Here is a 21,713-nt window from a genome sequence, read left to right on the forward strand (position 1 = left end):
AACGACATCCTCGGTAGAGCCCACATGAGGGCAAGGAAAAACTCACACCCAATGGGACGTCGGTGACAGTGAAAATGATGACTATGAGAAACCTTGGAGAGGACTGCATATGTGGGCATCCCCCCCCACTCCCTCCTAGGGGGTCATTTGACAAGGTTTATCCTGGTAAAATCTAAGTAGTTTAGATATTATTGAATACTATTAAAATCAAGACTAAAATTACCTATTCACTGTTAGAATTTGAGTTGGCACTGGGCCACTCTGTAGTAGAAAAGTTGGCTACCGAGGTCAAAAAGGTTAGGGACTCTTGATCTCGACCCCAAGCAACTAGTGTGTTAAATGTTAATACAAATCATTATAGGAGCCCTTTCAATACAAAAAGAATGAAGATGTATTTAATTTTCACTTTAATATTATTCACAGTATTTTAAGAATCATTCACAAGTTATTATTCGAATTATTTTATTTTACTTTTCATCAGTTTTTGTGAGTCCCTTCTTTTGCTGTACATTTTTGCAATCATCCAGACCTCAAGTACGCCTTGTTCAGCATGTTGTTGTATGTGCTGGTTATGTTAAATATTTATTCATCTTTGTGGTTAACACACGGTTTCATTTTATTTGACAATGTTTAAACCTGTTAAACTGTAAGTAGGTTAAATATAATTATTGAAGACGATTTAAAAGACCCGGTTGATACCTGAAGACAATTACATGTCAAAACACATTATGCATGACACACACTGTTTAAAGCAGGGGTATCAAACTCATTTTAGATGGGGGGCCACATGGAGAAAAATCTACTCCCAAGTGGGCCGGGCTGGTAAAATCACGGCACTATAACTTAAAAATAAAGACAACAAAGGCACCATTAATGCTGAAAGGTCCATACAGGTTTTGGAGCAACATATGTTGTCATCCAAGCAACATTATCATGGACGCCCCTGCTTATTTCAGCAAGACAAGTGTTACAACAGCGTGGTTTCGTAGTAAAAGAGTGCGGGTACTTTCCTGGCCCGCCTGCAGTCCAGACCTGTCTCCCATGGAAAATGTGTGGCGCATTATGAAGCGTAAAATACGACAGCGGAGACCTCGGACTGTTGAAGGACTGAAGCTCTACATAAAACAAGAATGGGAAAGAATTCCACTTTCAAAGCTTCAACAATTAGTTTCCTCAGTTCCCAAACGTTTATTGAGTGTTGTTAAAAGAAAAGGTGATGTAACACAGTGGTGAACATGCCCTTTCCCAACTACTTTGGCATGTGTTGCAGCCATGAAATTTTAAGGTAATTATTATTTGCAAAAAAAATAATGTTTATGAGTTTGAACATCAAATATGTTGCCTTTGTAGCAAATTCAACTGAATATGGGTTGAAAAGGATTTGCAAATCATTATATTCCGTTTCGTGGCGCAGTGGGAGAGTGGCTGTGCGCAACCTGTGGGTCCCTGGTTCAATCCCCACCTAGTACCAACCTCGTCACATCCGTTGTGTCCTAAGCAAGACACTTCACCCTTGCTCCTGATGGGTGCTGGTTAGCGCCTTGCATGGCAGCTCCATCCATCAGTGTGTGAATGTGTGTGTAAATGGGTGAATGTGGAAGTAGTGTCAAAGCGCTTTGAGTACCTTGAAGGTAGAAAAGCGCTAAACAAGTAAAACCCATTTATTTATCATTTAACTTCAGATTGTTTTCTTTGTTTGAAAATAGAACAAGCACATTCTGAAAATGTACAAATCACAATTTTGTCGGGGTTATTTACACTTACATGTTGCGGTTAATTCTACGCTATCTTTTTTTTGTCGTTATTTATCCATCCATTTATGATAATATTGTATTTATGTTGCAATTTCCGTTTTGGCGTCATATGCTCTGTTATCTGTTTGGATGAGGGGTGTCAAACTCATTTTAGATGGGGGGGCCACATGGAGAAAAATCTACTCCCAAGTGGACCGGACTGGTAAAATCACAGCACGATAACGTAAAAATAAAGACAACTTCAGATTGTTTTCTTTGTTTATAAACAGAATGAGCACATTCTGAAAATGTACAAATCATAATGTTGTTGGGTTTTTTTTACACTTACATGTTTGTGTTACATTTTTATTTGTTGTTATTTATACTTTCTGAATAAATTATGTGATAATGTTCATCAGTCAACTCATTGGTGTTAATTTTCAATCCATCAAAATAAAATAATAAAATATCAAAATCTAATTACGGCAGGCCCTGCGATGAGATGGCGACTTGTCCAGGGTGTACGCCGCCTTCCGCCCGATTGTAGCTGAGATAGGCACCAGCGCCCCCCGCGACCCCAAAGGGAATAAGCGGTAGAAAATGGATAATTACAGCAAGTTATTTATGTACTTTGCTTATTTTCCACGACTAGTGCACTAACATAATGTGGTTTATTTTTATTTTTTTTACATATGTAGCATCATCTACAAAGATACAAAAAAATTGCTATTGCGACATCCAGTGGACACATTTAAAACAGCAATTTCTTTCATTAAAAAATGTCGACCAATTGTTATACTCATCTCGCGGGCCGGATAAAACTGTTCGCTGGACTCATCCGGCCCGCGGGCCTTACGTTTGACACCCCTGGTTTAAAGTGAGATACCATTTTTGTCCTCGGAAAAGAAAGATAAACATCTTCCCATAATTCCTTTCAGCACCATGTTTAAATCTTGGAATACTTTTGTAACAACACAATAAATTATTCTGTTTGTTTACTTTTGACCTTTTCCTTATTTGGCAACACCCACATTGCAGATGTTAATTCCACGTCGTCGCCATCTACAGTATGTTAAACATACTACTAAAAGGTGGTCCTATCCTGCTCAAAACAGGAGATTTTAGAATGATAGTGGATCCAAGCGGGGCACTGTAGTAAGCTTCTTAATACAAAAAAATAATCCATCAATCTCAAGGTTGTGTTTATGGTAAAATCTGCATTCTTCTCCTCTTGGTCGACACACTCGGATTCTGCAGCCTTTTTCCTGATTGGTCAGAGATCAAGAGTTACGCTCCCTCAACCAGTTATTTACTGATCGCCATCAGTGGAGAAAAATTAGATATTGGGAAAAAAAATTGGAGACTCTGGAATCAAACTGTGCTTTGCTAACAAAAAAGCTGTCTGTTGGTAGCGAAAGCACAGAAAGAGTGACAACACAGGTCTTTAGCTGCCTGAATCTTTCCTTGAGACGCCCATGGTAAGATATTGGGAGGTTCTTGTACTGGACTGGTAACAGGATTTAAAGGCCTACTGAAACCCACTACTACCGACCACGCAGTCCGATAGTTTATATATCAATGATGAAATATTAACATTGCAACACATGCCAATACGGTATTTTTAGTTTACTAAATTGCAATTTTAAATTTTCCGCCTAGTGACGTGTTGAAATGGACGCGTCAAACGCGGTTGAGGCGGACATTATTTTCCAGCCCGGTCCAAGCTATAAGTAGTCTGCTTTAATCGCATAATTACACAGTATTCTGGACTACTTTGTTGCTGAATCTTTTGCAATTTGTTCAATTAATAATGGAGAAGTCAAAGTAATAAGATGGAGGTAGGAAGCTTTTAGCCTTTAGCCACAAAAACACAGCCTTGTTTAAAATTCCCGAAGATGAAGCTTTACTATGGATCAGAGCGGTCAAGCGAACATGCATCCCGACTACGTGTCAACCGGCAGTTTTCGGTGAGAAAATGGTGGTAATAAGTCGCCTCTTACCGGAGACATCGGCGGAAATTCCGTCCTGCTGCAAATGCCGTGACTTCCCTCAGAGACTCTGGCGTCAACACACCCGTGGCCACACCCCTCCAACGTTCAGGTATGACTTTATAATCTCACTAAAACACTAGCAACACAATAGGCAGAGAAGGGATTTTCCAGAATTATCCTAGTAAATGTGTCTAATAACATCTGAATCGCTCCCATTGCAATCGCCTTTTTTTTTCTAGTCCTTCACTCTAAATTTCCTCACCCACGAATCTTTCATCCTCGCTCAAATTAATGGGGAAATTGTCGCTTTCTCGGTCCGAATAGCTCTAGCGGCTGCTGGCTATGATTGTAAACAATGTGAGGATGTGAGAAGCTCTACAACCCGTGACATCACGCGGACATCGTCTACTACTTCCGGTAAAGGCAAGGCTTTTTTATTAGCGACCAAAAGTTGCAAACTTTATCGTCGATGTTCTCTACTAAATCCTTTTAGCAAAAATATGGCAATATCGCGAAATGATCAAGTATGACACATAGAATGGACCTGCTATCCCCGATTAAATAAGAAAATCTCCTTTCAGTAGGCCTTTAAGAGTGGCATGAAAATGAAAACAGGTAAAACTTAGAAGCACACCAACCTAACGAGTACAACATGTATTGTAGAATAGGGCCCCTTTGGTAAAGTTAAATGGCGTGGACATTTACGAGGCCTCAACTTCTCAGCTAAGCAAACACATGATCTAGTAGTACCTCCAGGAGTTCGGAGACCACAGGCAGCACCTCCGGGTTACAGATGTCAATAGAGTCCTCCCTGTAGGTTTTCCTCTTGTAGCGAATGTTGCCCAGGTGGAGGATGGCGGACAGCAACGAGAAGATCCTAAAAAAGAAATATGTGAGGACCTTTTTTTTCCCCAAGTATGTTTCATTGATTATGCCAGAGCTAGATCACTTTGAAATGTTTTTCCCTATACACCCTACATATTTTAGATTGACTGAAGGTCTGAACTCAGGACAAGCCATGTGTGAAAATAATGTCTTATGCTCCCTAGACCGCCCTTTCTCTATTTGACTGCAGCTAATACACATTACTCACTGCAATAATTATCCAAAAGCAAGTTTTATGGTCTGATTCAAGAAAGGTTTGGGTGTATTAAAACAAGGACTGGGCGAAATGGCTTATGGAAAAAAATATACATGTTATTTTTTCTTTACAAAAAATTCGATTTACGATTTGTGGACCTACTTTTTAAAGAAACGAATAACTACAACTGACAGAAATATGTCAAAACAAGTTTTGTCTTATTTGATCAAAAACTAGTACCGTATTTTTCAGAGTATAAGTCGCTTCCTGTGTATAAGTTGCACCTGACGAAAATGCATAATAAAGAAGAAAAGGAAAAAAAAAAATATATATATATATATATATATAAGTCGCACTGGAGTATAAGTCGAATTTTTGGGGGAAATGGATTTGATAAAACCCAACACCAAGAATAGACATTTGAAAGGCAATTTAAAATAAATAAAGAATAGAGAACAACAGGCTGAATAAATGTACGTTATGTTATTGAACACAACATATGGTAAGAGTCATTCAAATAACTATAACATATAGAACATGCTATATGTTTAGCAAACAATCTGTCACTCCTGATCGCTAAATCCAAGGAAATCTTATAAATCTAATCCCTTACATGAATGAGCTAAATAATATTATTTGATATTTTACGGTAATGTGTTAATAACTTCACACATAAGTCGCTCCTGAGTATAAGTCGCACCCCCGGTCAAACTATGAAAAAAACTGTGACTTATAGTCCAAAATCTTACTCCTTCATTTTTATATAAAGTGGGTTCTTTTTCAAAACAGATAGCGACCCCAAAAAGGGACAAGCGGTAGAAAATGGATAGATGGATGGATGAATTGAACTTTATGAAAAAACTTAATTAAAAACAATTAACAGATGAAACAGATTAATTTTAGCTGTTGTAGCTAATTCTGACATGTTTACTGTGATAATTTTGCTGATCCGTGGATCAAAATGCATTGTGCTAATCCAGGAGTCGGCAAACCACAATGTTGAGTCATATTGGACCAAAAAAAAAAAAGAAAAGAAAAAAAATCTGTCTATAGCAGCAATAATTAAAAGCCCTTTATAAGTATCATAATGAAGGAAACACATGATGTAAGTGTCTATTTTAGCTATAAAAACCTACTCACAAAATGAATATGCGTCGAGGGCTGACGGAAATCTTCGTTGACAGAAATGCTCAGAATTTATATTTTCTTCTACACATTTTTACAACTTTGGAAAATATTAGTAAAACGGAGGCTTCTCAGAAGGTGAGATAACTCCTGGAAATTACTGTTTTAAAATGGCCAAAGGTATAGATGTGTGTGTCCAAGTTAGTGGTTTTATTAGTCTTTGATAACTGGGTAACAACACGGCACACAAACAACTATCAGAAATGCAGCCAATATTACATTCAGATAATCGGTCATGAGACATACAAATATAAATTAAATACACAGAGGTCATAAGTAAAGTAAATTAAATAAGCTCAAATATAGCTACAAATGAGGAATAACAATGCAATATGTCCATACAGCTAGCCTAAATAGCACCTTAGCATCAATTAGCTTGCAGTCATGCAGTGACCAGATACACTATACCTGATTAGCACTCCACACAAGTCAATAACATCAACAAAGCTGAACTTGGTGCATACACGCACAGCATAAAACGTTTGGTGGGCAAAATGAGACAAAAGGAGTGGCATAAAATATGTCTTTCTGTGGCAGCGTCGTTTTTAATTGTACACGCAGTCCTAGCAGATCAGCCGCAAGACGCCAACTAATAGTACATACAATTTCATAGTTAGCATACGCTATTTGGATCTTACTTGCCCAAGGCTAATTGCTCAGTTTAAGAGGCTGTTTGCAATTTTTCTGAAAATTAAATTTTTCACAGCAAAAAATATCACAAGCACGTTACCGTTAGTGGTCTATCCATCCATCCATCCATTTTGTACCCCTTGTACCTTTTGGGGTTGCGGGGGATGCTGGAGCCTATCTCAGCTGCATTCGGGCGGTAGGTGGTGTACACCTTGGACAAGTCGCCACCTCATCGCCCGTTAGTGGTCTAACAGAACATAATTGTTTTGGGGGCAGAGTGGCTCAGCGGGTAGACTGGCCGTCCACAAACTTGAAGGTTTCGGGTTCGATTCCAGCTTCTGACATCCCAGTCATTGCCGTTGTGTCCTTGGGCAAGACACTTCAGCTACCTTGCAGCCAGTCCCACCCACACTGGTATAAAGGAGCTTACCACCAAACTAGAATGGTTTTCTCAATGTAAGCGTTTTTGAGACAGTTGTGAATAAGCGCAATATCAGGGTTTCTACAGGAATCAGCTAATCTAATTTAATGCTTTGTAATGCCACTTAAAAACACATAATGTCATGTTCTATTACAGATAGTTTTATAATGTATATCAGGGGTGCCCACACTTTTTCTGCAGGCGAGCTACTTTTCAATTGACCAACTCGAGGGGATCTACCTCATTTATATATATCATTTATATTTATTTATTTATGAAAGAGACATTTTTTTAAACAAGTTAAATGTGTTTAATGATAATACAAGCATGTGTAACACATATAGATGTATTTCTTTCACAAAGACAAGAATATAAGTTGGTGTATTACCTGATTCTGATGACTTGCATTGATTGGAATCAGACAGTAATGATGATAACGCCCACATTTTCAAATGGAGGAGAAAAAAAGTTGTCCTTTCTGTACAATACCACATGAAAGTGGTTGGTTTTTGGCATCTAATTCATCCAGCTTCCATACACTTTACAAGAAAAACATTGGCGGCAAATTCCGTAGCTTGCTTGATTGACATTCACGGCACCCGAAGGTCTTGTGAGATGATGCTGGCTGCTGCCAGTTCATTATTATGAAAAAATGACGGAGAGGAAGCCGAGAAACACTTTATATTTCAACAGACTTTCGCGCCGTCCCTTCCGTCAAAACTCTAAAGGCCGACTGCACATTTCCTATCTTCACAATAAAAGCCCTGCTTCATGCTGCCTGCGCTAACAAAATAAGAGTCTCGGAAAGCTGGCGTGCACAAGTGATGTGCACGCCAGCTTTCTGAGGGATCGCTTGTGCACGAAAGTTTTCCGAGACTCTGTATTTAGTTAGCGCAGGCAGCATGAAGCAGGGCTTTTATTGTGAAGATAGGAAATGTGCAGTCGGCCTTTAGAGTTTTGACGGAAGGTACGGCGCGAGAGTCTGTTGAAATAAAAAGTGTTTCTCGCCTTCCTCTCGGTCATATTTTCATAATAATGATCTTGCAGCAGCCAGCGTCATCTCACAAGACCCTCCGGTACCGTGAATGTCATTTAAGTGACGTCTTGGTGAAGATTGATGATCACTAATTTTTAGGTCTATTTTTTTTAAAAGCCTGGCTGGAGATCGACTGACACACCCCCCGCGGTCGACTGGTAGCTCACGATCGACGTAATGGGCACTCCTGCTGTATATAGTATAAGTTTCAACTGTCTATATAGACAAAGGGCTTCACGGTGGCAGAGGGGTTAGTGCGTCTGCCTCACAATACGAAGGTCCTGCAGTCCTGGGTTCAAATCCAGGCTCGGGATCTTTCTGTGTGGAGTTTGCATGTTCTCCCCGTGAATGCGTGGGTTCCCTCCGGGTACTCCGGCTTCCTCCCACTTCCAAAGACATGCACCTGGGGATAGGTTGATTGGCAACACTAAATTGGCCCTAGTGTGTGAATGTGAGTGTGAATGTTGTCTGTCTATCTGTGTTGGCCCTGCGATGAGGTGGCGACTTGTCCAGGGTGTACCCTGCCTTCCGCCCGATTGTAGCTGACATAGGCGCCAGCGCCCCCCGCGACCCCGAAAGGGAATAAGCGGTAGAAAATGGATGGATGGATGGATATAGACAAAATTGTAAGCATTTGACAATGATAATCTTGAATAGTTGAAAAGTTTACATTAACTGATACTATCTAGTAAATTAGAATTGGCTCACAGGAGTGTTTTATCCCACAATTTATTTGTATTGATTGTTTTGCAGTAGCAGCAAGAGATTTAATTCTATAAAAAATTCCTTTGATATACTGTCAAAAAAACGGTCGCTGAAATGTACTTCTTTTGTTACATATTTGTGACATTGTGGGTGTCTAAGTGTGTGTTACTCACTGTTTTCGTGTGACAGGAAGAAAGCCCACCATCTCCATCCCGAGCTGAAGCCTCTCAAAGTCGTGCTTCAGATCCTCTCCTTCAACCGTGAAGCAGTCCTGCAACATTTGCAAAAACCACGAGTCATCACATTCACAGACTCAATAACAAACTGCGATGAAGTGGACAATCACTTACAGACACTGTTGGAAACAACAGTGCATTAATGGTTTGTGTTATTAAGATGTTTGAATTAAGCATTTGAGTTAAGACTCGGGGAAGAAAAAAACAGTGACCTGAAGTGTAATCACGAAGCAAAAGAAATGATCAACACTGTGGTCTGTGAAGTTTCTCTTGCTGTCGTGGATAATAGGACTTGCATTAAAGCTGATCATTTTGCTCGTTTTTCTTTGTTCGCTGCATGCTCTCAAGATGACGGACCACTCGCCGAGCACACTAATTGTACACAACATATAGCGAGAAGATATAAAGACAGTTTTGCCTCATCTGCTTCAAGATATGTGACTATCCAAGGCTCCACTGCTTTCAACGGTTTGAATCTGTGACTGTCATTTAAAGAGGATGCGGTACACCACATTAAGTCATCTGCTTCTCCCTTTGATGCGTTTCCTTTTCAGTTTTTTTTTAAACAGGTACAGTATTGCCAAGTATCAAAATTTAATTTGAACCTTAAATAAACTCGATTAAAGGCCTACTGAAATGAGATTTTCTTGTATAAACGGGGATAGTAGGTCCATTCTATGTGTCATACTTGATCATTTCGGGATATTGCCATATTTTTGTTCAAAAGATTTAGTAGAGAACATCGACGAGAAAGTTCGCAACTTTTGGTGCTGATAAAAAAGCCTTGCCTTTACCGGAAGTCGCAGATGATGACGTCACAAGTGTGAGGGCTCCTCACAGCCTCACATTGTTATTAATGGGAGCATCCAGCAGCAAGAGCTATTCGGACCGAGAAAACGACAATTTCCCCATTTATTTGAGTGAGGATGAAAGATTCGTGTTTGAGGATATTGATAGCGAAGGACTAGAAAAAAAGAAAAAAGAAAAAAATCAAGGTAAAAAAAAAAAGGCCATTGCATTGGGACGGATTCAGATGTTTTTAGACACATTTACTAGGATAATTCTGGGAAATTCCTTATCTTTCTATTGTGTTGCTAGTGTTTTAGTAAGTTTAATAGTACCTGATAGTCGGAGGGGTGTGTCCACAAGTGACTTGAGGCCAGTGTCTGAGGGAAGTCGACGGCAGCTGTATGGACGGCGCAAGCTCAGCCGGTAAGTGGCGAATTTTTACCACAATTTTCTCACCGAAAACTGCTGGTTGACATTTGGGTGGGATCCATGTTCGCTTGACCGCTCTGATCCATAGTAAAGTTTCACCTCCGGGAATTTTAAACAAGGAATCACCATGTGTTTGTGTGGCTAAAGGCTAAAGCTTCCCAACTCCATCTTTCTGCTTTGATTTCTCCATTATTAATTGAACAAATTGCAAAAGATTCAGCAACACAGATGTCCAAAATACTGTGTAATTATGCGGTTAAAGCAGACGACTTTTAGCCGCGAGTGGGGCAGCGCTAATCTTTCCTTACAGTCCGTGACGTCACGCGCATGCCTCATCATTCCGTGACGTTTTCAACAATAAACTCCGCGGGAAATTTAAAATTGCAATTTAGTAAACTGAACTGGCCGGATTGGCATGTGTTGCAATGTTAATATTTCATCATTGATATATAAACTATCAGACTGCGTGGTCGGTAGTAGTGGGTTTCAGTAGGCCTTTAAATAACTTGTGTCAAACTAACTGTCCTGGTTAATTTTAGCCCTACTGTAAGCCCAAACAGCCATTTCTTTACAAATGTGTGGAAATTCTACAGGAAATGGTTAATCTGCAGCAAAGAGGTTGTGTCAGTCCGGTTTTGAAACTCTTCACAGCTGCTAAGGGATTTTAATGACATCCTCTTGGAACAAGATGTGAGAGTCATTTTAAAGGGGGTCACATTATGATTTTTTTCCTACATTTAAAACTCTTGACAAAATTGGTGCCGTTCAGCTAAATTTGTTGGTTTTCTGACATGGACTTGTTCCTTCAGTATTGTCCACATGTTCTCAATGGGGTTTAAGTCAGGACTTTGGGAAGGCCATTCTAGCCTGATTCAGCCATTCCTTTACCACTTTTGAGGTGTGTTTGGGGTCATTGTCCTGTTGGAACACCCAACTACGCCCAAGTCCCACCCTTCGGGCTTATGATTTTAGCTTGTCCTGAAGAATTTGGAGGTAATCTTCCTTTTTCATTGTCCCATTTACTCTCTGCAAAGCACCAGATCCATTGGCAGCAAAACAGGCCCAGAGCATAATACAACTACTGCCATGCTTGACGGTAGGATGGTGTTCCTGGGATTAAAAGCCTCCAAACAGCTCCATTTTTGTTTCATCTGACATCACATGGACACAGATAAAACTTTCTGGAGGAAAGTTCTGTGGTCAGATGAAACAAAAATGGAGCTGTTTGGCCACAATACCCAGCAATATGTTTGGAGGAGAAAAGGTATGTGCTCCAATCACTCTATCACAAAAAAATAAGAGTTGTAGAAATTATTGGAAACTCAAGACAGGCATGACATTATGTTCTTTACAAGTGTATGTAAACTTTTGACCACAACTGTACTTTTGTTGTAACGGTTGGGTCGCATGGTGATGCGGGTTCGTTCTCCCGAGGATGCAGTTGGGCTTAGGACACAGCGTGAAGGTAAGAACAAATGATTTATTTAAAATTAAAATCCGACCCTCACAAAGAAAAACTTGCTCAAAGTACAAAACGCAAAACAAAAGAGCTAGCATGGGAGCTAGAGGGATAACAGGCCTAGCGCGGAATCTAGCAAGTACTGAACCGGGAAACAAAAGCTGTTACTTGTGTGAACACAAGTTACGAAGCCAGGCTGAATGGACGTTAGTTACGTTTCGCCTCGATTACTGTAACGTATTATTTTCGGGTCTCCCCATGTCTAGCATTAAAATATTACAGTTGGTACAAAATGCGGCTGCTAGTCTTTTGACAAGAACAAGAAACTTTGATCATATTACGCCTGTACTGGCTCACCTGCACTGGCTTCCTGTGCACTTAAGATGTGACTTTAAGGTTTTACTAATTACGTATAAAATACTACACGGTCTAGCTCCATCCTATCTTGCCGATTGTATTGTACCATATGTCCCGGCAAGAAATCTGCGTTCAAAAGACTCCGGCTTATTAGTGATTCCTAGAGCCCAAAAAAAGTCTGCGGGCTATAGAGCGTTTTCCGTTCGGGCTCCAGTACTCTGGAATGCCCTCCCGGTAACAGTTCGAGATGCTACCTCAGTAGAAGCATTTAAGTCTCACCTTAAAACTCATTTGTATACTCTAGCCTTTAAATAGACCTCCTTTTTAGACCAGTTGATCTGCCGCTTCTTTTCTTTCTCCTATGTCCCCCCCTCCCTTGTGGAGGGGGTCCGGTCCGATGACCATGGATGAAGTACTGGCTGTCCAGAGTCGAGACCCAGGATGGACCGCTCGTCGGGACCCAGGATGGACCGCTCGCCTGTATCGGTTGGGGACATCTCTACGCTGCTGATCCGCCTCCGCTTGAGATGGTTTCCTGTGGACGGGACTCTCGCTGCTGTCTTGGATCCGCTTGAACTGAACTCTCGCGGCTGTGTTGGAGCCACTATGGATTGAACTTTCACAGTATCATGTTAGACCCGCTCGACATCCATTGCTTTCGGTCCCCTAGAGGGGGGGGGTTGCCCACATCTGAGGTCCTCTCCAAGGTTTCTCATAGTCAGCATTGTCACTGGCGTCCCACTGGATGGGAATTCTCCCTGCCCACTGGGTGTGAGTTTTCCTTGCCCTTTTGTGGGTTCTTCCGAGGATGTTGTAGTCGTAATGATTTGTGCAGTCCTTTGAGACATTTGTGATTTGGGGCTTTATAAATAAACGTTGATTGATCATTGATTGAAAAGGCAGGCTTAAATAAAGACAGCAATCAGGAAACAAGTGTGCGTCTGGAACAAGCGGCAGGTAAAACTAATATTTAACTATGGTGAGAAAATAAACATGGAAGTACAACCAGGAACTAAAGAAGTCAAACACTAACAGAACATAATACAAAAAGACTCAAAAACCTAAACATAATATGATCCGGGCAGCGGATCATAACATCCTTTTCATTCGTGATTTATTTTAATGTTATTTGGACTGTTTTTTTTCCTTGACTTTGAATGAAATAAATAAAAAAAAGGAAATGGATTGTGATGAGATAAATGAAACCACTTACTCACCCTTATGTATATTTTATAAATAAATACTGCATTATGTCATGTAGACAGAACTTGAGTAAATAATGTAATTCCAGAAAAAAAAAAAGGTGCCATAACAACTATAACCGCTGTATACTTGAAAGAGCTCCAAAGATTGCTGACGAGGTAAAATCTTGAGATTTTGGACTGATAGCTTTGATTTCAACGCAGTGAGAAGAGAGGGTGTGTCGGGGAAGAAAAAACGTGTCCTACCTTGTAAATATTATGGAGTTGACTCGCTTTCTAATGAATGAACACACCTTCTACGAAAACATTTGGATTGGCGTCGATCCACAGTACTGCAAAATTAAGTACACCTCTCATACAAGTCATGTAACAGCTACAACTTTTCTACTTTTTGGTATTACTGTGAACACTGTGCAGTGGATTTTGCCACATTCGTTTTCTTACATTATAGTACAAATATACTACTCAATAAGTCAATAAAATTGATATAAACAGTACAATTTCCTATCCATTAAGAGTGTTTTTCAACGTCTGACCACATCTTTAGATTTATAGTCATCATCAAACCAATAGGGTTGGACTCCGCCAGGACTGTCCTTTGTCACCGATTCTGTTCATAACTTTTATGGACAAAATTTCTAGGTGCAGTCAAGGCTTTGAGGGGTTCCGGTTTGGTGGCCGCGAGATTAGGTCTCTGCTTTTTGCAGATGATGTGGTCCTGATGGATTCATCTGGCCGGGATCTTCAGCTCTCACTGGATTGGTTCGCAGCCGAGTGTGAAGCGACCCGAATGAGAATCAGCACCTCCAAGTCCGAGTCCATGGTTTTCGCCCGGAAAAGGGTGGAGTGCCATCTCTGGGTTGGGGAGGAGACCCTGCCCCAAGTGGAGGAGTTCAAGTACCTAGGAGTCTTGTTCGCGAGTGGGGGAAGAGTGGATCGTGAGATCGACAGGCGGATCGGTGCGGCGTCATCAGTATTGCGGACGTTGTACCGATCCGTTGTGGTGAAGAAGGAGCTGAGCCGGAAGGCAAAGCTCTCAGTTTACCGGTCGATCTACGTTCCCATCCTCACCTATGATCATGAACTTTGGGTCATGACCGAAAGGCTAAGATCACGGGTACAAGCGGCCGAAATGAGTTTCCTCCGCCGTGTGGCGGGGCTCTCCCTTAGAGATAGGGTGAGAAGCTCTGCCATCCGGGAGGAACTCAAAGTAAAGCCGCTGCTCTTCCACATCGAGAGGAGCCAGATGAGGTGGTTCGGGCATCTGGTCAGGATGCCACCCGGCCGACCGGTAGGAGGCCACGGTGAAGACCCAGGACACGTTGGGAGGACTATGTCTCCCGGCTGGCCTGGGAACGCCTCAGGATTCCCTGGGAAGAGCTAGACGAAGTGGCTGGGGAGAGAGAAGTCTGAGCTTCCCTACTTAGGCTGCTGCCCCCGCGACCCGAACTCGGTTAAGTGGAAGAAGATGGATGGATGGATGGTTGGATCAAACCAATAATCCATAAGGTTAGGTCAAAGTATTTTAAGAAACCTTTAATCTACTGACATCTTCACAACATAGTGTTGTGTCGATCGCGAACGATTCGTTCGAACGAACACATCTTCTGAGCGAACGTACTGAACCGAATCACTTCATGAGCTGATTCGTTCCTTCCTCAGTTCAGTTGAGCTCCGCTGCGACCATGCCGGTATGAGTGAAACTGGCACGTTCGCCGATCTGCACACACAGAACTGCTGCTACAGAGGTGATTCGGTGAACGAATCTTTTGAACGGATATATTTAAGGAACTGATTCTAGTGATTCAGTACAGTCAAAAGAACTGCCGATCCCATCACTATCACAACACCCATCTCTTTGCTGAAAGACGATTGTTGGAAAGGAAAACCTTGCCCTGAGGCAGCAGCACAAATAGATCCAGATTCAAAGTCAACAGAGAATATTTTAGTTGTGCTGCAAAGAAAATGTGTGACTGCCCCCCCCCCCCCTACAAAAACAGAAAAAATAAAATGATTTGCCTTGGATTGTGCCATTAGATCAGTGCTGTTATGGGTTATGGTTACTAAAGATGATTCTACATGTCATTTTGAGGTTACACAGAACTCCGCTCACTCCAATTTCACCGGAAAAGGTTTGACAATAAAGGTGACCTATTGAGCAAAACCAACTTTTCTTATGATAAGTTACTTGATAATCACCTGACTCTCGCCAGATCCTTGTAGTTCGCTGAGCTCCACACAAGGATCTGGGCTGCTGGGAAATGCAAACTCCTTCACGGTAGCAAAAAATAATGAACCAATCAGGATCGCCGGGCGGGATTTCATAGATGAGACGTAGCGCCGAAGTGACTGTTTGATTCAAACAACAATGGCGGCTCATTGATTCTGCTATTGCAACTGTTTTGTCGAATCTATCGAATATTCATTCTTTAAAACAGTGGTTTTCAACCTTTTTTTAGTGATGTACCCCCTGTGAACATGTTTTTAATTCAAGTACCTCCTTATCAGAGCAAAGCATTTTTGGTTGAAAAAAGGAGATAAATAAGTAAAATACAGCACTATGTCATCAGTTTCTGATTGATTAAATTGTATAACAGTGCAAAATATTGCTCTTTTATAGTGGTCTTTCTTGAACTATTTGGGGAAAAAAAGATAAAAAATAACTAAAAACTTGTTGAAAACTAAACAAGTGATTTAATTATAAATAAAGATTTCTACACATAGAAGTAATGATCAACTTAAAGTGCCCTCTTTGGGGATTGTAATAGAGATCCATCTGGATTCATGAACTTAATTCTAAACATTTCTTCACAAAAAAGAAATCTTTAACATCAATATTTATGGAACATGTCCACAAAAAATCTAGCTGTCAACACTTAATATTGCATTGTTGCATTTCTTTTCACAGTTTATGAACTTACATTCATATTTTGTTGAAGTATTATTCAATAACTGTATTTATAAAGGATATTTGTAAAATATTTTATAAAAATCTCATGTACCCCTTGGCATTCCTTCAAGTACCCCGATTTGACAACCACTGGTTTAGAAAAAAGATCAGAGAACTTTTCGCTCTGTTGTTATCCAATATGTCGGCTGTTCTGTTTTGGATATCCCAGCGTCGCTCTTGTCAGCGCCATGGGTTAATTTCGATGTGAGTGGTTGAAGTAGCACGTTCATCCAATCAGATACAATTTTTTTTTTTTCAAGACCCCGCTTTCTGAAATACATCTCCTATTGAGAAGTCCCAGATCCTTGTGTGGAGCTCAGCGAACTACAAGGATCTGGCAAGAGTCAGGTTAACTTGATAAAAAATCACCTGGAAAATATATTTGAAGCCAGCGAAGCTAAACAGTTGGTTAACTTTTTTGATAATCAGCATTTTTTTTTCTAAATTATACAAAAAATGTCCAATGCAGAGGGCACTGCTTATCAGAAAGTAAAAGTTTAAAGGCCTACTGAAACCCACTACTACCGACCACGCAGTCTGATAGTTTATATATCAATGATGAAATATTAACACTGCAACACATGCCAATACGGCCTTTTTAGTTTACTAAATTGCAATTTTAAATTTCCCGCGGAGTTTCTTGTTGAAAACGTCGCGGAATGCTGACGCGTACGCGTGACGTCACGGACTGTCAGGAAATATTAGCGCTGCACCACTAGCGACTAAAAGTCGTCTGCTTTAATCGCATAATTAGACAGTATTTTGGACATCTGTGTTGCTGAATCTTTTGCAATTTGTTCATTTAATAATGGAGACTATAAAGAACAATGCTGTTGGTGGAAAGCGGTGGATTGCAACTGTCTTTAGCACCGAGACACAGCCGATGTTTCTTTGTTTGTTGTGAAGCAGCGCGGTCAAGCAAACAAGTTTTCTCTACGTCAACCAGCATGTTTTTGGATGGGAAAATTGTGATATATATATCTTACCGGAGACATCATTGGATTATTCGTCATCCTGCAGCAGCTGTCAAAAAAGGTAGCTGTGAGCTTGGCTCCTCGGATTCTCTTTGAGACACTGCGTGTTCACCACAGCCATCCGACCTCGAGGTATGTCTTTACTATCTTTACAATCTCACCAAAACACTATTAAAACAATAAGCAGATAAGGGATCATCCAGAATTATCCTAGTAAATGTGTCTAATTACATCTGAAATGCTCACTTTGCCGCCGCTTTTTTTTTCTTTCTTTTTTCTAGTCCTTCACTATCAATATCTTAATTCACAAATCTTTCATCCTTGCACAATTAATGGGGAAATTGTCGCTTTCTCGGTCCAAATTGCTCTTACTGCTGGTGGCTCCCATTATAAACAATGTGAATATGTGTTGAGAGCCCTGCAAACTCGTGACGTCACGCGCACGTACTTCCGGTAAAGGCAAGATTTTTTATTAGCGACCAAAAGTTGCGAACTTTGTCGTCGATGTTCTCTACTAAATCCTTTCAGCAAAAATATGGCAATATCGCGAAATGATCAAGTATGACACATAGAATGGACCTGCTATCCCCGTTCCTTTAAAGATACTATACTGAAAAAATTATGATTTTACACTGTACATTGTCACTTCAACTAAGTTTTTTGCACGAATGAATTAAATAAATATGATTAAAACATTTGAGCAATATGTTTGTGTTCAATTCCAGTTAGACTGTTCGTCCTAAAACTTCCTACCACTTCATTTTTACACACTATAGCATTTTTAGCCAGTCTTTTTTTCTTTGGACATTTCCACAATAACATCGTACTGTGGCCTTCATACCATGACAATATCTTCCCATGAGATTTTGATATTGTTACATCCCTGATGCTTACAAATGAGAATATTTTTATTTGTGTGAACTATTTACTACCAGCATTAGAAAACACTGTCCAAACAAGTCACAGGGGTTGCAGACGAGGCATACATCGGTCAGGATACGACCAGACATTACCAACATCATTCCAACAAGCAACATAACAAGGAAAATAAACAGAGACAGAATAAACATGACCCAAAGCTCACCAGGAAATATCCAAAGGGGAAAAAAATGTAAAGCAGGGAGTGGGTGTGCAAGGGAGAGTGTGACTTGTATGATTGAAGGCTACTTGCTAGGGCAGGGGTTTTGTCCAACATGGACACACTCACGTATGTGCATAGCTGACATTCAGATACTGACCGCTTCGCTCTCACAGTAACTGTCCCAGTGCAGTCGGTGGGTTTTCTTTGTCATCTGGAAGTGTTGAGGCAGAGTTTACAGAGCACGGGGTTAGGGTTAGACACAGCAGCATTCCAATTATGACACAATACATTCAGGAGTCGCAGACTTTAACATGTACTTCACACGCTATTAAGAGTAATAAGCATGCAGTTAAAACAGCAGTAAGTTCAACATATACAGTGGGGCAAAAAAGTATTTAGTCAGCCATCGATTGTGCAAGTTCTCCTACTTAAAATGATGACAGAGGTCTGTAATTTTCATCATAGGTACACTTCAACTGTGAGAGACAGAATGTGGAAAAAAAATCCAGGAATTCACATTGTAGGAATTTTAAATAATTTATTTGTAAATTATGGTAGAAAATAAGTATCTTTTTAACCATTCAAAGCTCTCACTGATGGAAGGAGGTTTTGGCTCAAAATCTCACGATACATGGCCCCATTCATTCTTTCCTTAACACGGATCAATCGTCCTGTCCCCTTATCAGAAAAACAGCCCCAAAGGATGATGTTTCCACCCCAATGCTTCACAGTAGGTATGGTGTTCCTGGGATGCAACTCAGTATTCTTCTTCCTCCAAACACGACGAGTTGAGTTTATAGCAAAATGGATACATGGATGATACAGCAGAGGATTGGGAGAATGTCATGTGGTCAGATGAAACCCAAATAGAACTTTTTGGTATAAACTCAACTAGTTGTGTTTGGAGGAAGAAGAATACTGAGTTGCATCCCAAGAACACCATACCTACAGTGAAGCATGGGGGTGGGAACATCATGCTTTGGGGCTGTTTTTCTGTTAAGGGGACAGGACGATTGATCCGTGTTAGGGAAAGAATGAATGGGGCCATGTATCGTGAGATTTTGAGCCAAAACCTCCTTCCATCAGTGAGAGCTTTGAATGGTTGACCAAATACTTATTTTCCAACGTAATTTATAAATAAATTCTTTAAAATTCCTATAATGTGAATTCCTTGATTTTTTTTTTTCACATTCTGTCTCTCACAGTTGAAGTGTACCTATGATGAAAATTACAGACCTCTGTCATCATTTTAAGTGGGAGAACTTGTACAATTGGTGTCTGACTAAATACTTTTTTGCCCCACTGTACACAGAGCTGAAAACACACACGAACAAATTCAAAGCATTAAAAAAACATTCACACACTTTGAGATATGCAGTAAGTACATTACATGAAAGCTGAAGATTTAAAAAACATGGATTTTAATGCAAAAACAGAAGCTTGTTTTTCCTGAAGCCAACTGTGAGTTTTTAGGATTATTTTTTCTTCATTCATGTAGCTTTTTGTTACTCGAATGGGAGGATGTATGAAAATAAACACATTGAACTTGCTCGGTTTTGTCCATAGACCATGCAATTAAAATAGGAACAACATGCATGAATTCACTTCGGAGGGAGCATCAGAGGGGTAAAAGAGGCAAAATGGTGTGTAATAGAATGCTCTAGTGCAGTGCTATTCAACTGGTAGCCCGAGGGCCAAATCTGGTCCGGGAATGACGCCGAATGGACTCCCAGTGTTCAGTTTTTGGAGCAAATTCCTAAAAACACAGAATGTGTCTGTTGTATAGAGGAAGTTGGACCACTGTAAACACATTGGCAGATCATTACATTGATATTTTAACCTTGCTAGCAAATATAGAACACTGGGTTTCAAACTTGAGATTTACATAACTGAGGCATTCCTCAAGGCACCCCTTTAGGTCCTTTTCTTTTTGGCAGTTCCACATTTTTTTTCGTAATGTGATTGATGTGACTAAGGTGTTGCTGTATCATGTTTACTTTTTGATGCAGTCAGTAGTTATTTAACCGTTTTAGTTATACAAGTAGTGTTCCTCAAGGTCTGGCATGTGCACACATAGGGCCCTATGGATGCTTGAGCCCCTGCCCTTTTTTGCCTTGTCTTAAAAAGTGCCCTCTGCCAGTGTGTTGTTGTTTTTTTGTGGGTTTTTTTTTAAACAACATTCATAAATTCCTTTTAGGGATGTAAAAAAGCAACAAAAAACAGTGGTACAAAAACTCCACGTTTTCTTGAAATACCGGGTTGTTTGAGCCTGAGCTTCCGCCAGAGAGAGCGAGTGAGTGAGTGAGAGAGAGGATAGAGAACCAACTGCGGCCTGAGGAGACGTGACAGTGGAGCAACTTGAACCTGTGAGTTATGGTCTAGTCACCGCCCACTTATTCAGCATCTAATATGGGTAATATTTCAGAAAAACGCTGTACTATTCTATTATTCAATGTGTCAGCTTCTGTTTTTGCTGGACGTCGGAGCACGGCGCTTCAATTGAGCACGGCACATCAATTCCGCACAGAGCAAATACAAAATAAAACACCGGGTTAATTTTCAAAATAAAATGCACTGTGTTTACGGCGGATCACATTTCTCTCACAGTAGAGGATTAGGTATAAAGTTGTATTGCGTTTCAGTTGTTTAGTCTGAGCGTTAAGTGAGAAAGACCATAAGTTACAACTTGATGGTGTTTTCATCAAGTTAAGGGAAGAAGGACAGATTTTCACATTAAAGTTTTTTCCATTTGGGTATTTATTTTTTCGAAGTTCATGTTGCATTGTTCAATGTTCAATATTAAAGTGCTTATCTTTAAAAATAAATAGCCTAATAATAAACCAATGTTTTGTTGCTTTTCATGTCTTCCAAGCCTATGATAATGTGAATTAACTCATTATGACAATAATTTGTTGACACAAAAGAAATGGCAATCACTTTTACCTACAAAGGACACACAGCTAAGTAGTTAGCTTCCTAACAGCAAATTTAATTTTAGATTAATTTCCATTTCCATATTGGGTAAAGGACCAAAAAAAAAAATACTGCCCTTTTCTGACTTTGAGCCCCTGGCCCTCTATAATCATGTGCACGTCCCTGCTCAAGGTTGCATTTTAGGTTTTAAGAAACACTAGAATGCGGTCATAGATATGATCTTTGACTAGCTTATTTTTTATTTTTATTTTCATTTTTAACAAAAGGTCCTTATAAACAGCACATCACTCCTGTAACTAACAAAATAAATACACCAAAATAAGGAATATCCAAAATGAGACCATTAGTGGAGGGATAAGTCTGGTTTCCCATGTGCTCATCTTTCTGTGAATGTGGCCCCCAAAACAATTGAGTTAAATATTCATGCTCCAATGCCACGACAAGCAGATAAATCTCTTCTCCTACTATGTTGAGGTAAAAGCAATTGTCACCATTTGGCATTATTTCACCCTGGCATTAA

At 40.2% G+C, this 21,713-nt stretch overlaps 1 protein-coding gene across 1 annotated transcript in view; it reads right to left on the reverse strand.

Moving 5' to 3' along the window:
- Positions 1-21,713, reverse strand: part of myo9aa (myosin IXAa) — a 328,362-nt gene that overhangs the window by 142,596 nt on the left and 164,053 nt on the right. The window contains exons 6-8 of the mRNA XM_061887012.1: positions 18,417-18,470; positions 8,956-9,053; positions 4,475-4,601 (exon numbers count right to left, since the gene is read on the reverse strand). Of these exons, the coding sequence (XP_061742996.1) occupies positions 4,475-4,601; positions 8,956-9,053; positions 18,417-18,470 (279 nt within the window). The remainder of the gene's footprint in view (positions 1-4,474; positions 4,602-8,955; positions 9,054-18,416; positions 18,471-21,713) is intronic.

Source organism: Nerophis ophidion, linkage group LG25, assembly GCF_033978795.1.
Source record: "Nerophis ophidion isolate RoL-2023_Sa linkage group LG25, RoL_Noph_v1.0, whole genome shotgun sequence".
Lineage (NCBI taxonomy): Eukaryota > Metazoa > Chordata > Actinopteri > Syngnathiformes > Syngnathidae > Nerophis > Nerophis ophidion.